General features: G+C 42.9%; 1 protein-coding gene across 1 annotated transcript in view; it reads right to left on the bottom strand.

Moving 5' to 3' along the window:
• Positions 1-13,769, bottom strand: part of MYOM3 (myomesin 3) — a 117,139-nt gene extending 103,370 nt beyond the window's left edge. The window contains exons 1-3 of the mRNA XM_068269003.1: positions 13,595-13,769; positions 5,435-5,557; positions 1,846-1,926 (exon numbers count right to left, since the gene is read on the bottom strand). Coding sequence (XP_068125104.1) covers positions 1,846-1,926; positions 5,435-5,544 — 191 coding nt within the window. The 5' untranslated portion in view covers positions 5,545-5,557; positions 13,595-13,769. The remainder of the gene's footprint in view (positions 1-1,845; positions 1,927-5,434; positions 5,558-13,594) is intronic.
• Between the last annotated feature and the right edge of the window lie 759 nt (positions 13,770-14,528).

The following is a 14,528-nucleotide window of genomic DNA, read 5'->3' as shown; positions in this document are numbered from 1 at the left end:
ACATTTTATTACTCTGTGTCTTTCCTTTTTGGGGGTACATGGATGGATATGATTGGAACAGGGGACAAGTATTTTCAGCAAGGTCCTGTCTGAATGTTGAAAGACGTGTTGGTTGGCTTGGTATGGCTCAGGGATGGGGTAGAGTCCCAAGTTCACTTGCTCTTTTCTCCTGGCCTTCCAGCCTGCATGGTTGGATAAGTGGTTAATAAGGGTCTGCAGTGAGGGATTACAGTATTGCTTTTTTTTATTAACTTTTTTAATACATTTTTAAAGTCCATTTTTCAAAATAATGCTTAAAGCATGCCTGAACTGACTTCAAAAATTCTACATTAAAAAAGAATGTTTTTGACACGCTGCCAGTAGTGACCCTGACAAATATACCATTTGGTGATGATAGCATATATGAAGACTTTTTAATTAACCCAAAAACTCCCCTCATTCTTTTTTTGTTTGTTATTTTCACCTTCCTTTTACTGGTTCCACCTAAAGTTTGCATTTGCATAGTTAAATATTATTTTTACATGATGCTTTACATTTGTAGAAAGTGGTGCAAATAACGGCTGTTTCCAACTGCAACCAGTATCTCCCTCTGCTGTGCATATGTATATTTATTTTAAAAAAAACTTTAGCCTATCGCAATGTTAGGGGGTGTGGTTATAGATAATGGCAGTTGGTGCTGTCTAGTTTTTTTTTTCCATGTCTGCCAATAGTGGATCACACAATATGAACAAATTACATGGCGAACATCAATCAAATCATGATCTCTCTTCTATTTTTTTTTATTTTTTCCCCCCTTTCCACTAAAGTTCCTCTTTAACCACTTGCCTACCAGCTGTCTGTGGCCCCTTAAAGAGAACCTGAACTGAAAATAAAAAGTCAAAATAACCATACACAGGTCATACTTACCTCCTGTGTAGTCTACTCCTCAATCTCTTTCTCCTCTCCTGCATCCCATTTGTCCACTGTGATCAATGGAATTCTCTGTCCTCCATTCTAAAAAAGGCTATTACCCCATAGCAGCTTCCTGGTCAGCACGCTGTTAAACTGTAATATCGCCCACCTGAGCCATAGAGAAATATGGACATTGCCTTGCACAATCAGTTGTAACTGACAGCTGCAGATATATAACTGACAGCAACTGGTATATTTCAGTTCTGACAAAATATTGTCAGAATTGGAAAGGGATCACCGTAAGAAGAAAATGGTGAGCTTCTGATAGGAAATGACGTTGAGGTTAATATGCAATATTCATTTGCAGGTACGTCATGTGTTTATTTTAAATAATTTTACTCACTTCAGGTTCCCTTTAAGAACCAGAGACTGCTGGTACCAAAAAGCGGGGCTGTCTGACGAATTGCCGCATGGACCCGTCACTCTCACCTGTCACGCTGCATGCCCCTCGCTCTGCCGTTGCTATGACAGCAGAGCTTTGTGCGCTGGTCAGGAGCCAATTTCATTGGCTCCTGACCCTGTCATCAATGTGAGTCAATGGGATGGTTCACGGGGGCAGGAGCCAGTGAAATAAGCTCCTGGCTGGCTCACAGAGTTCTGCCGTCATAGTAACGGCAGAGCAAGGGGCCTGCGGCGAGGGAGAGATCAGCGAGAGCGGTTATTCCGTGCAGTGTGGTAATTGAAATCTACGCCTTGGTAGGAATAAGCAGTAACAAACGGCGTAGATTTCAATTACTGCGGTCCAGAAGCGGTTAAAGCCACATAAATGATATACAAATGATATGACTATACAGCTTTAAGGGACAAATTAGAAATGAAATAAAACTATGTTGCTGTAGAACACTGACAAATAATATTAATAATAAAAAATAAAAAAAAACTTTTTTTACTCACCTTGTGGACCTCAAAGTCTGTTCTGCTCTGGCTATTGACAGATCAATAGATGAAACGGGTATATCAGCGAGCTCTTCTTCACTGAAATATGGAACAGAGAGTTTGTTATCTAATTTATTTTAGGTATAACATCTATGTTATCTAATTTATTTTATAGAAGAGAGATACACTATGAAAGTACCAGTGTTGATGGAGGCATGGCTTTTATCTTTTATTATTTTTTGGTCAGATATTTATTTATTTGGTAGTAGCTGATGGCCCGTCGTTGCCCGCATATGTATTTGGCTGGTGTTGGCCCCGCCCACTTTTTATAACCCTAACACACAATCACTCCATGACCTAGTTTGTGAGCTTTGTGGTCTTTGGCATCAATAATTTGTGTTGAAAGGAAATAAATCGGATTGGCTGTTTGTGGTTCCACCCTTTTTTCTGAATTTGAACCCCAGTCACCCAATGACCATCTGTACCAGGTTTGAGGCTTGTACCATTAACAATGCAAGAATGGCAGCAATTAAATATTCCCCTTGAAAAGCAATAGGTGAATTTTGATTAGCTTTTGTAGGCTCCACCCACTTTTCTGAGTATGAATCCCAGTCAGCCAGTGACCTACAGCCAGAACCCTGCCATTAACAGTGTAAGAATCGCTACAGTTTACATTTTCCCATTGAAATTTGTATTTGTCGCCCACTTTTTGGTTATGGGGATAAAAGTATCCTATATGTTATTCCAGGTAATGTACTATGTGTGTGCCAAATTTCATTTAAATCTGTTCAGTCATTGTTGCGTGACTGAGAAACAAACATACAAACTTTTGCATTTATAATATTAGTGAGATAACTAATTAATTGCACTCTGGGAATTGTATGTTCTTTTATGAAACATTTCAGCCAATGTTGGTTATCACATTATTTAAAAAATACATAAGTCAAACAGGTGTAATCTGAGCAGCACCTGTCTGTATCCTGACAATGGGCGGTGATTTCACCCCATGGTCGGGATCAGTCTTTCACTCATTATTTCTTTGCTCTTTAAATGACTTCTTCATAGCAATTCCAAGCAGCTGTGACATCTTTAACCCGAGGCTAATATTGTTAACTTTAAGAGTAATTCCACCCTCACCCGCAGCTCTTTCCTCTGCTTAAGGATTCAGATCAAATGCCAAATATTTCTAGGTTTGCACACTGCGATAGAGTTACATAGGCACTAATCCTCTCTGGCTCTGAAAAACTGTCCTCATTAAAATAGATTTATCGGTCCTCAAAGGAAGAGGCCCTGCCTTTGCTAAACATAAAAATAAATAGGTAACTATTTATTTCAAATTAGATTAGAAGACCATGTTTCAGCTGCCATTTCAATGATGTTCATACCACAAATGAAGGCACTCTTTCTCTGGGAATAATTGTTTGGATTAGGGATGGCCACGTCTAGGAGAACTCACGGAGAAGCATCTGTTCACTTTGATCAGCTATCAGATTTGTAAGGCTCTGATATGCTGGTCATGACCATGTGTTAAACCAGGAAGTCATCACAGCAAATCAGAACCTTACAAAACTATCAGCTGATCAAACTGATCACATTCTTCTCCATGAGTTCTCCTAGGCATTGCCATTCCTAGTCTGGATACCATCATATACATAAGAGGGAATACGCTAAATCATCTGTTTACTACAAACCTAAAGACTAGCCCAGATACCTCAGGAATTACATATTCCATCCACATAAAATACGATGCACACATAAAATATGATATACACTGCAGCTAAGACATAAGATGCAACCAGATCTCTTTTGACATGCCAAACAGAAACAAACAATCGCCTAGCATACCCTATGAGGATATAACCCTCTTATGGCTGGTTCTCAAATCAAGTAAGCAAGCATCAACACCAGAATCACAAAACTGGCCCACACCTAGAACCCACATCTAGAGGTCTTAAGGTGAGTGAATAAAGAACCCATCTTACATAACAATAATAGACTGAAAGAGATTTCCCCTGAACCTGTCCTGGTATATCCACAGCAACCCAATCTACAGCAGCTAATTGTAAGAAACTCTTTGGAAAGGCTAAGGAATAATGAAACATTTCCATGCCTGCTCTACCATACTAACTGCAGGAGTACTGACAGTGCTAGCCTCCAATAACAAAATTTTGCTATGATTCTCTTCACATTGAAAATTACTGTGCCATCTTGCTGCTCAACTTGTACCTAAACATTTATCTTAAACACTCTATCATAAGTAGGTGTTGTAGAGTAGTAGAGAAAAAACACAGGGAGATCCAGGAGCCCAATCTGGCGTAATATCATTATAACACCGGTGAAATAATTAAAGAGATAGGAGATATACTCACAAAAGTGGGATGCTTTTTGAAGCAACCACTGGTTGTCGCATGTGGGGAAATACCGTCCCCACTCGGCCTTTGATCAATGTGGTGGTGGTAGCTGTTCCAAAAAATAGGATTTATGGGGTCAGGGGGTAAACCCTTAGCCAATCGTCCCTATATGATCTAGGGGTAAATACTAGATACTGTATCAGAGCTGGAGGTGCCCGTGGTATAAAAAAAAAAAAAAATGGTATTATACTCTATAACAGTCTTTCTCAACCTTTCTATCCTGGAGGAACCTTGCAAATAACTTTTGGATCTCAAGGAACCCCTACAAACAATGTTTTGATCTCGAGGAACCCCTGCATTTATTTTGCAGGAAGTATGGTCTTTAAAAGTATGTGTGGCTGTTTATTTCACTACCCCCATTACACTGCCACTCATTATACTGTCTCCTGAGCCCTCAATTTAGTGCTTCTTGTTACAGTACCACCTATTATTATGTGCTTTATTATACTTCCCCCACGATGGGGGAAAATGCCAAGGAAACCCTGCAGAGTCCTCAAGGAACCCTGGGGTTCCAGGGAACCCTGGTTGAAAAGGCCTGCTCTATAAGGTAGTGTCTAACACATTAAAAAGAAAAGGTTGTCCTACCTTATGGGTGTCACATTAAATTCAAATAACAATTTGTAGTTCAAGATAAAATTCAAAAAAAGTTTATTAATGCACTCGACAACGCGTATCAAGGTCAGAGCCGGTTCCTCAGGTTAGTATTTGTGCCTGACAGTAAGAATTCTTAGTTCGAGTTCTTCGAATTCAGAAACTCATTCTTAAATCTTCTGATCAGAAGAACCTGCATGTGGACAGCGGCAGGGGGAATTAACTCACCCTTATTGCTGCCTCTGGCTGCTGTGCTCTATCACGCAATTCACATCACTCCAATACTTCCTTCGTCTGGCTTTGAAAGAGCAATATCAGTGAGCTGGTGGAACACAACATGGAGTACAGCAGCCAGAGGCAGAAACAAGGGTAAGTTAACAACCCCTGCTGCTGTCCACATGCAGGCTCTGATTGGATGAATTCAGAACGAGGTCTTGAAAGGGAAGACTCATAATGCATCAATATTATAAATATACACAGGTCTAATTAGATAGAGGTGTGGGACTTCTAAATCTCAGTTAAATGAAGGCATGGAAGAGTGAAGCTGCATTATGATTGCTGAATGAAATTATTCAGCTTGAATTGCAAACTAAGTTTATCCTGACCTTGTTCTAAATTTTTTCTTCATTGTTGATGTGTCCATCTCAAATTTCCGCTTCTTCTGCTCAGATTCCTCTTCCTCTGTATGGTAGTACGTGACTCTCTTTTCCATCATGCGTCCTTAAGATCTAGAAAAGAAGGAAAACATTAATGAGAATAGACAACTGTAATAATTACCATTCATTGTTGTTTACAGTAGACTTATACAAAATATGAAGCCAGAATTTGAATGACAGCAGTCACATGCCTAGTCCTGAGAAGCCAAATATCCCCAAAAATCATAGCGCAAGAAAGGGATTAGATTGTGAGCTCCTCAGTGGGACAGTTAGTAGCAGAGTCCAATGTCGGTTAGCACAATTGTAAATTCAAAAGTATTTAATCTTAATAACAGATAATAGATTGACAATTGTTTCGAGGCCTCAGAGGGTCCCCTTCATCAGAAAGTGCTGACTATACGATATAGTATATACTATGGTACTTTCTGATGAAGGGGACCATCTGTGGCCCCAAAACAATTGTCAATCTATGTGTTGACTTATGATGTGAAGAATAAACACTTTTGAATTTACAATTGGTGTGCTAACCGATCTTGGACTCAGCTACTACGCATCGGGTGTGGCTTGACACCCAGGTTATGCACCCACTCACTCAAGCGGCAAGGTGTGCCACTCCAAACCTACTACCTTACAGAGGGACAGTTAGTGACATGAATATGTACTCGATAAAGCGGTGCGCATGATGTCGGCACTACATAATTACTAAATAATAATCCTACCTAATAAGAGACAAGAGTCCCTGCATACACTGTCTCTGTGTCCCTGGGTCCGTGCTTTCTGTCACTGCGCATTTGCGCAGTACGGACAGTTGGGACAGGAGGACTGGGCCAGTCAGCCTGGCGGTGTGTGCGCGGGTGGACAGGTGCGCGGCAGCGAGAGACAGACCTAGAGCCCTTTTTTAAATGGGCTAAGGTCAACTAGTCCTATACAATAAAACCCCCTGTATCTCTGGGTCCTGTCCCTGTGTGTGTGTGTCCCTGCTTCCAGATCTGACAGTTTGCTGTCTGAGAACCTCATTGTATTGTGGGAAATAACAGCTTTTTCCAACTGCCAAGCAAGCAACATCTCCCTGTGTACATATACTTAAGACAGTGATGGGCAATCGAGATGCGTCTGTACACACATTGCGGGTGGGGGGTTGGGCTAGCGGCCGTGGCCTATCGCCCGTTTTTACTAGTAATGATATTAAAAGGCATCCTCCATGCTCCCGTTTGCTATGTCCATAACTGTCAGGAGTCTGTGCTAACCACACTGCTTGGTATGGAACACTGTGCATGCATGATTCATAAACATTACTGTTATCTCGACAGATTAGGTATTGGCGCTTACAAAGGACCTTCATTAAAAGCTTTAGATAGGGCAGACATATGAATGTTTATTCTAACTTCATTTATCAATGACCCCCCCAAAAAAACAAACATTTTTTTTTATAATCCATACATTGGGCTTGATTCACTAAAGGGGGGGGAGATGGGAGACAGTGGTACTCTGCTGCTAGCTGCAGCAGCCACCTTGCTCTTTGTGCACGTCTGCACTGTGGCTGGCGGCTATGGACTTGGGCAGCATTGGAGACAGAGGGGAAGAGGAAGCTTCTGCACTGGAGAGGAGCAGAGAAATGAGTGACAGGTTTGATGAAAATTTTATAATCCATACATTGGGCTATATTCACTAAAGTGTGATAACTGCTATCACAGCAGTTATTATGCGAGCTGCCGCCCGCAAACAGCATTACTTTGCATGATAAGCATAGGTTTGCGCTCGATCACGTGCGCGTTTTCACGTAAAAAGTGTACGTAATTGCGCGCACACCTTCGCTTATCACGCAAAGTAACGCTGTTTGCGCACAAACCTTTGCGCGCGGCAGCTCGCGTGATAACTGCTATGATAGCAGTTATCACACTTTAGTGAATCAAGCCTATTACGTGAATTTGGGTTAGGGGATTTATATTATATCAATGAATGAGAAATGGCTTGTGAGAACAACATTGACGGATTCCTGTCCCCAACCTTTTCCATTGGAAATGGCATCAGATAGGGTACCCTCTTTAATCTAACAGTTGAAATCCTGATTCAGGCCATATAGGGGTATTCTGAATTAAAGGATTAGAAGTAGCTGACATTAATTTAGAAATTCTCATATATGCAGATGATTTACTGCTTACACTAACAGACCCCTCATCTCCATCCCACAGAACATATTGGAAGGCTTTGGTGGGTTGTCTTATCTATCTTTGAGCTTAATGAGAAAAAAAATCCATTATAATCTATAGCGAAGTCACCATAGATTAAATAAAAGAAATGTCTAAACTTACATCAGAATCAGAAAACATTCATTATCTTGAAGTGACATTATGCAGTGACTTCGGAGAACTGTACAAACTATTAAAGTCTTCCTTCCCAAATCTCACAGCAATTGCAGACATACCATAAAATGCAGCATGGCCTATTGAGCAAGGCTCAATCTGTGAAGATGATGATCCTGCTAAAAATCACATTTCTGCTCCTGAATATGCCAATATCTATACCAATAAGCTGATTGAATCAAACTTTTATCTGGAAGGGTAAGAGCATCATCCAAGATTTTAAGAGGTCTGTAAACCCCCAACTTTTTCCATTATCACCATTGCCTCCTTAGTTAGGTACTGTTTAAAGCAATCAAATTGTTTTAGAATGTTTTATATAAACTTTAACAGCCTCTTAACTGACTTTTGTGCAAAGTCCATTTATCCATAGCAATTAATCAAAAGCCAACTTTCATAATCCTAATGTCTTTAAACCATAATGTCCTATACTGTAAAACCCCTATGTCGCTTCGTCCAGAGTTTGTCCCTGTGTCCCTGTTATTTGCCTACTGCGCATGTGCGCAGTAACGGACACGGACAGCTGGACGGGACCAGGGAGCAAGGCGGGCGAGCAAGGTGGGCGGGCGAGCGAGGTGGGCAGGTGCCGGTGGCGCGGGCGCACTCTTGCGCACTGGCAGCGGAGGCAAAAAAAGATACCTTTTTATGGTGATACCTTCACTTCTCATTTATACTGAAGAATGAAACAATGGGTGTTTGTTTAGACTAAGTACAGTTCTTATGTTAAGTCACTGTACATTATTTTTGTATAGACAGTTACCTGAAAGCAATTGTTGTACTGCACAAAACGTATACCCGTAATTAAGTAAGGGTTTGCTACCTTATCCGGTCTGACAAGATAAATATGTGTATACAAGCAAACAAAGGAGCCCTTTCACAGCACTTTGATATTTCATGAATGCTATTTATTTATTGACTGGGGAGCCCACACTTTTTCGACTTGTGAGCTACTTTAAGAATTACCAAGTCAAAATGATCAACCTATGTTCAATTTTAGGAGCACAACTTTATATACTGAATGGAAAATGTAGTGCGGTCGGGATCTACCATGAAGTCCTTCACTATCTACTGGTAGATCGCGGTCTACCTAATGGGCACCCGTGGTGTAGAACAGTCTATGTACCCATAATATGGATGTACTTGGGTGATGTTTATCAATTTGCAGCACGTTATCCCCTTCATCCTATTTTAATTGTTTTTATCATTGTTATTATTGCCTGATAAATTTCATGGTAATTATTCAGCATATCTTTAATATTTGCACTTTTTTTCACAGCAGTCTTTTCATTTGATGGCAAGGGTAAGAATGTGTACACACACACAATTTGCCTACAGTTTGTGTCATCCACGAGGACTGATCTTGACTCTGTGGGTGACAATGAAGAGATCCAATGCGGTACAGACACATTGCTAGACAACAGCCAAGCAACATCTCTTTGGCTATGAAGAAGGGAGGAAGGACAATGACATCAGGCAACAATAACAGAGTGGCTGCCCCGAGCGGGCTGAGAAGAAGAATAATGGCCGCTGATTGTATATCAAAGATCCAGTGTATAGGATTATTAAGCAATCCCGGCAGACCTTGGGTAACACTCGTATACATGCTAGATTCTTAGCCAAGACCATCTGCCTTGGTCAAGAACAGTCTAGCTTGTGTACAAGCATGGGCGTCCCTACGTAGGCCAAAATGGGGCATGCACACTCCCCTGGCCAGCTGCTGATCCCCCCCAGCCACCCGAACCCGAAAGTGGTCGGCCCGCCCTGAAGTGGCAGCGGAGAGAGAAGAGTAGTGGCGGGCACAGCGGCGAGAAAGGGGGGATGTCTCCCCCCCTTCCCTCACCTTGGGGCTCCCCCTCTGTCTCGCTCCCCCTTTTAGAATTCAGTGGTGCGGGCGTCAGCGGCGGGACACTTACTCTATTCTCCCGTCCCGGGGCGAGTGAGCTCTCTCTCTCTGTGCGCCGCTGTGCTGGTCTGGACTAGACCAGAGCAGCAGCGCACAGATACAGAGCTCACTCGTGCCGGGAGAATAGAGTAAGTGTCCCACCACTGCCTGCCGCACCACTGAATTCTGGAGGGGAAAGCAAGAGAGAGGGGGAGCCCCAAGGTGAGGGAAGGGGGGGAGACATCCCCCCTTCCCCACCGCTGTGCACACGCTCCCTTTTCTCTCTCTGCTGCCACTGGGGACACCTATAGATCTGGCTACTTATACTGGGGACACCTATTGACCTAGCTATCTATACTGGGGGGCACCTGTCACTACCTTAACTGGGGGCACCTGTCACTACCTGAACTGAACTGGGGGGCACCTGTTACTACCTAAACTGGGGGGCCCTGTCACTACTTAAACTAGGGGCTCCTGTCACTACATACACTGAGGGGGTCCCTGTCACTTCCTGATCTGGGGGACACCTGTCACTGCATACACTGGGGGCTCCTGTCATACCTAAACTGGGGGTACCTGTCACTAACTGAACTGGGGGGCTCCGGTCACTACCTGAACAGGTACCTAAACTGGGGGCTCCTGTCACTACATACACTGGGGGTCTCTGTCACTACCTGAACTGGGGGGCACCTGTCACTACATACACTGGAGGGTCCCTGTCACTACCTAAACTGGGGGGCACTTGTCACTACATACACTGGGGGGCTCCTGTCACTACCTAAACTGGGGGGTACCTGTCACTACTTAAACTAGGGGCTCCTGTCACTACATACACTGAGGGGGTCCCTGTCACTTCCTGAACTGGGGGACACCTGTCACTGCATACACTGGGGGCTCCTGTCATACCTAAACTGGGGGTACCTGTCACTAACTGAACTGGGGGGCTCCTGTCACTACCTGAACAGGTACCTAAACTGGGGGCTCCTGTCACTACATACACTGGGGGTCCCTGTCACTACCTGAACTGGGGGGCACCTGTCACTACATACACTGGGGGGTCCCTGTCACTACCTAAACTGGGGGGCACTTGTCACTACATACACTGGGGGGCTCCTGTCACTACCTAAACTGGGGGGTACCTGTCACTAACTGAACTGGGGGGCTCCTGTCACTAAATGAACTGGGGGCTCCTGTCACTACCTGAACGGGGGGGGGGGGGGGGGCTCCTGTCACTACCTGATCTGGGGGGCTTCTGTCACTACCTAAACTGGGGGGCGCTGTAACTACCTAAACTGGGAGGCTCCTGGCACTACCTAAACTAGTGGGCACCTGTCACTACCTAAACTATCCAGGCCAGCCAGCCCAGCATCACCACCAGCCAACCAGCCCAGAATCACTGTCAAAAGGGCCACAGCATCACCAACAGTCAGGCCAGCATTTACTTCAACCAGCCAAGCACAGCCCAGCATCACCGCCAGCCTGCCCAGCCACAGCATCACCGCCAGCCTGGCCACAACATTACCGCCAGCCCGGCCACAGCATTACCGCCAGCCCGGCCACAGCATCACCGCCAGCCCAGCCACAGCATCACCGCCAGCCAGGCCACAGCATCACTACCAGGCCTTTCAGCCCACACATCATCCCCAATCCAGCCAAAAACAGTATTGCCAGGCCAGCCAGGCACAGCAGCCAGTAGGGGAGAATTCAGAAGCCAGGTTAGAGGTGTCTACCATATTAAGGGGGCATTCTGCCTATTTATGTGAAATGCTGTCTATTTATGTGCCTCATGACTGCTGAATTTGTCTTGTTGAGGGCCTCATGGTTACTGAATTTGTCTTGTTGGGGGCTTCATGGTTACTGAATGTGTCTTGTTGGGGGCCTCAGGCTTGCTGAATTGGTCTTGTTTGAGGCCTCAAGATTGCTGAATTTGTCTTGTTGGGGGCCTCATGATTGCTGAATTTGTCTTGTTGGGGGCCTCATGATTGCTGAATTTGTCTTGATGGGGGCCTCATGATTGCTGAATTTGTCTTGTTGGGGGTCACATGATTGCTAACTGCGAGACTATGGAAAAAGCTGAATAATCATCATATGAGACAATAGCGTCAAACCTACTTTTTTAGCTTTTTAAAACTGAAAATAAAACTGGGAGGTTCTAAAAAATGAATAAATTTTGCAGGAGTAGGATGGATGAAATTGTTTATCTTTACGGTTTATTTTCAACTTGGATTTTCCATAATGTTTATGTATGAGTTAAAACGTTTGTATTTAGTTTAAATTGTTATTGGCACTTTGCGATAGATAAGTGATTTTTGGGTTGCAGTTTCGGCGCTCGGCCTCAAAAATTTTCGCCACCACTGTCCTAATTAATGTCCCAGGATTGCTAAGTTCATGTAAATTTGTCTCCACCCGTGACCACACCCACATTCTGGTCCATGACCACACCCATTTTTCAGCGCGCTGCACAGTGTGCTACGCGCGCCACATAACATACCCCCAATTTTTGGAGAGCCCCGCCACTTCTCCCCCCCCTTGAAAATGTTCTGCGGACGCCCATGTGTACAAGGCTTTGGGCATAAAAAGAATATTTGTTTTTTCTATCTCCCAGTTCAACAACAGCAACCACACTTCAGTAAAACACAGTACACATTACCAAGGATATAACTATAAAACTCAGTGAAAGCCTAATACGGCTCCTTCCCTAGATTCCACACTCCTTTCCCTTCCTTCCTGTGATGACCACCTCAGTCCCATTCATTTACCCCATAGAAATTGCAGCCCCCATACCACTCCGTACCTACACACACACACACACACACACACACACACACACACACACACACACACACACACACACACACACACACACACACACACACACACACTAAGACAGGTTGCCACTCCTCTCTCCCCCATAACAAGTGATGCCACAGTTTCCAACCCTCAATAATGTGTAGCTAACATAATGCTCCCTTCCACGTGCATAGGAAGTGTAACTGATCAACTTGCCTCCCCTGACTATAACAACTATGGGCATTATAGTTACTCCCCTGCTCCCTGCTGTACTGGACATTTTGTTGGGCCATTGTGAATAGGAGAGCACAATCAACCCAACCTGGCACTGGAAGCAGGTAACTTATTGTGCTCCTTGCATTATTGTGCAAACTGTGGATGAGGGATGAAAATCGGGCCATCCTGGACCTTAGGCCAATTAATATTTATAATTAATTTTTACATCCTTTTAAACTTCATTACTTGTAATATAGCAATTGGACCATAGCGATAAGCCAAACATACAAACATACTGTACAATAATAAATAATTTCAGACAAATAATTATTAACATTGTACAATCACATGTAAATGCATATTTATATGTGTATTAAAGTCAAAGTGAAGGAAATATTCAAGTTTCAGACTTCATTCTATAAATGTAATTTGCCTGTTTTCTGTGATGATCCTCCATATTTAGCTTTTTGTGAATCACATACTAGTATCATATATTGGAAATGCAGTGGCTTCTGTATCAAAAGGGTACTTTGTCTAATAATGCTGTGTAATGTGTGTGTATATCATCCACCCCTGTGTAAAAAAATCTGTTGTTGATTTGTTCACTGCAGCAGCCATAATCCTCCATTGTCTTGTATTAACTGTTGTGTTGTTTATTTTGTATTGTTATATTGTGTATGCTGTTGTGCAGCGCCGCAGAAGATGTTGGTACTATATACATCAATAATAGCATCAGTAGATGTATGCATTGCTTGTGCGAAAACTGAATCCAAAACATTAACACTGCAGTCATACAGCTGACTTTCTTTTCAGTCTTTCAGTGGCCTGGCATTTTAACACAAAGAAAAAAAATATACTCACAAATTTTGATCTGAGCGAAAAGCTGCGTTCGCTAGCGTCTTCTTGCCCTGATGCTGTGAGCACTTGGAAGCTGAGGATGATACTAACATCATATAAATAGCTGCTCTTTGAGAGGATGAGCCATGTGCACTGTGATCCCTCACAATCTCTGGGATACTTTCAACAAAAGTCTCAGTACATAGTCAATCTTTTTTATAGTGAGATGAGAGAATACACTAGGAGTATATAAATATACTGGGGATTAAGACAGCTTTCAGAAAGGCCATTGGGAGGGGTTTCATCAACAGTGGATTAAACATAGCACATTGACTTCTGACAAGTATCACAAAGAAAGTGCTCATAACTTATAAGAATTCCCAGTGATGGTGGTTGCAACTACCTCTTAAAGAGGAACTGCACCGAAAATAACTGATGAATAAAATTGTTTATTTTTTACAATATCACTACATAAAATGTTTACCTATTGTAAAATATTTCATCACCCTGATTTACATTCAGAAATGTATCACAGGTGGGGACTTCTTTAACACTGGCAGGTGAATCTCAGCAGAATGTTTGTTTACTGAGAGCTCTGAAGTCTGAAAAAAATCAATAGAACTAATACCAGGGCCCATATGCAATTAACTTTTTCTCCTGACTTTTCTCCTTGGTGATACAGTGGCTTGCAAAAGTATTCGGCCCCCTTGAAGATTTCCACATTTTGTCATAATACTGCCACAAACATGAATCAATTTTATTGGAATTCCAAGTGAAAGACCAATACAAAGTGGTGTACATGTGAGAAGTGGAAGGAAACTCATATATGATTCCAAACATTTTTTTTACAAATAAATAACTGCAAAGTGGGGTGTGTGTAATTATTCGGCCCCCTGAGTCAATACTTTGTAGAACCACCTTTTCCTGCAATTACAGCTGCCAGTCTTTTAGGGTATGT

This window comes from Hyperolius riggenbachi, chromosome 2, assembly GCF_040937935.1.
Source record: "Hyperolius riggenbachi isolate aHypRig1 chromosome 2, aHypRig1.pri, whole genome shotgun sequence".
Classification (NCBI taxonomy): domain Eukaryota; kingdom Metazoa; phylum Chordata; class Amphibia; order Anura; family Hyperoliidae; genus Hyperolius; species Hyperolius riggenbachi.
This window is presented reverse-complemented; position numbering and strand designations above follow the sequence as displayed.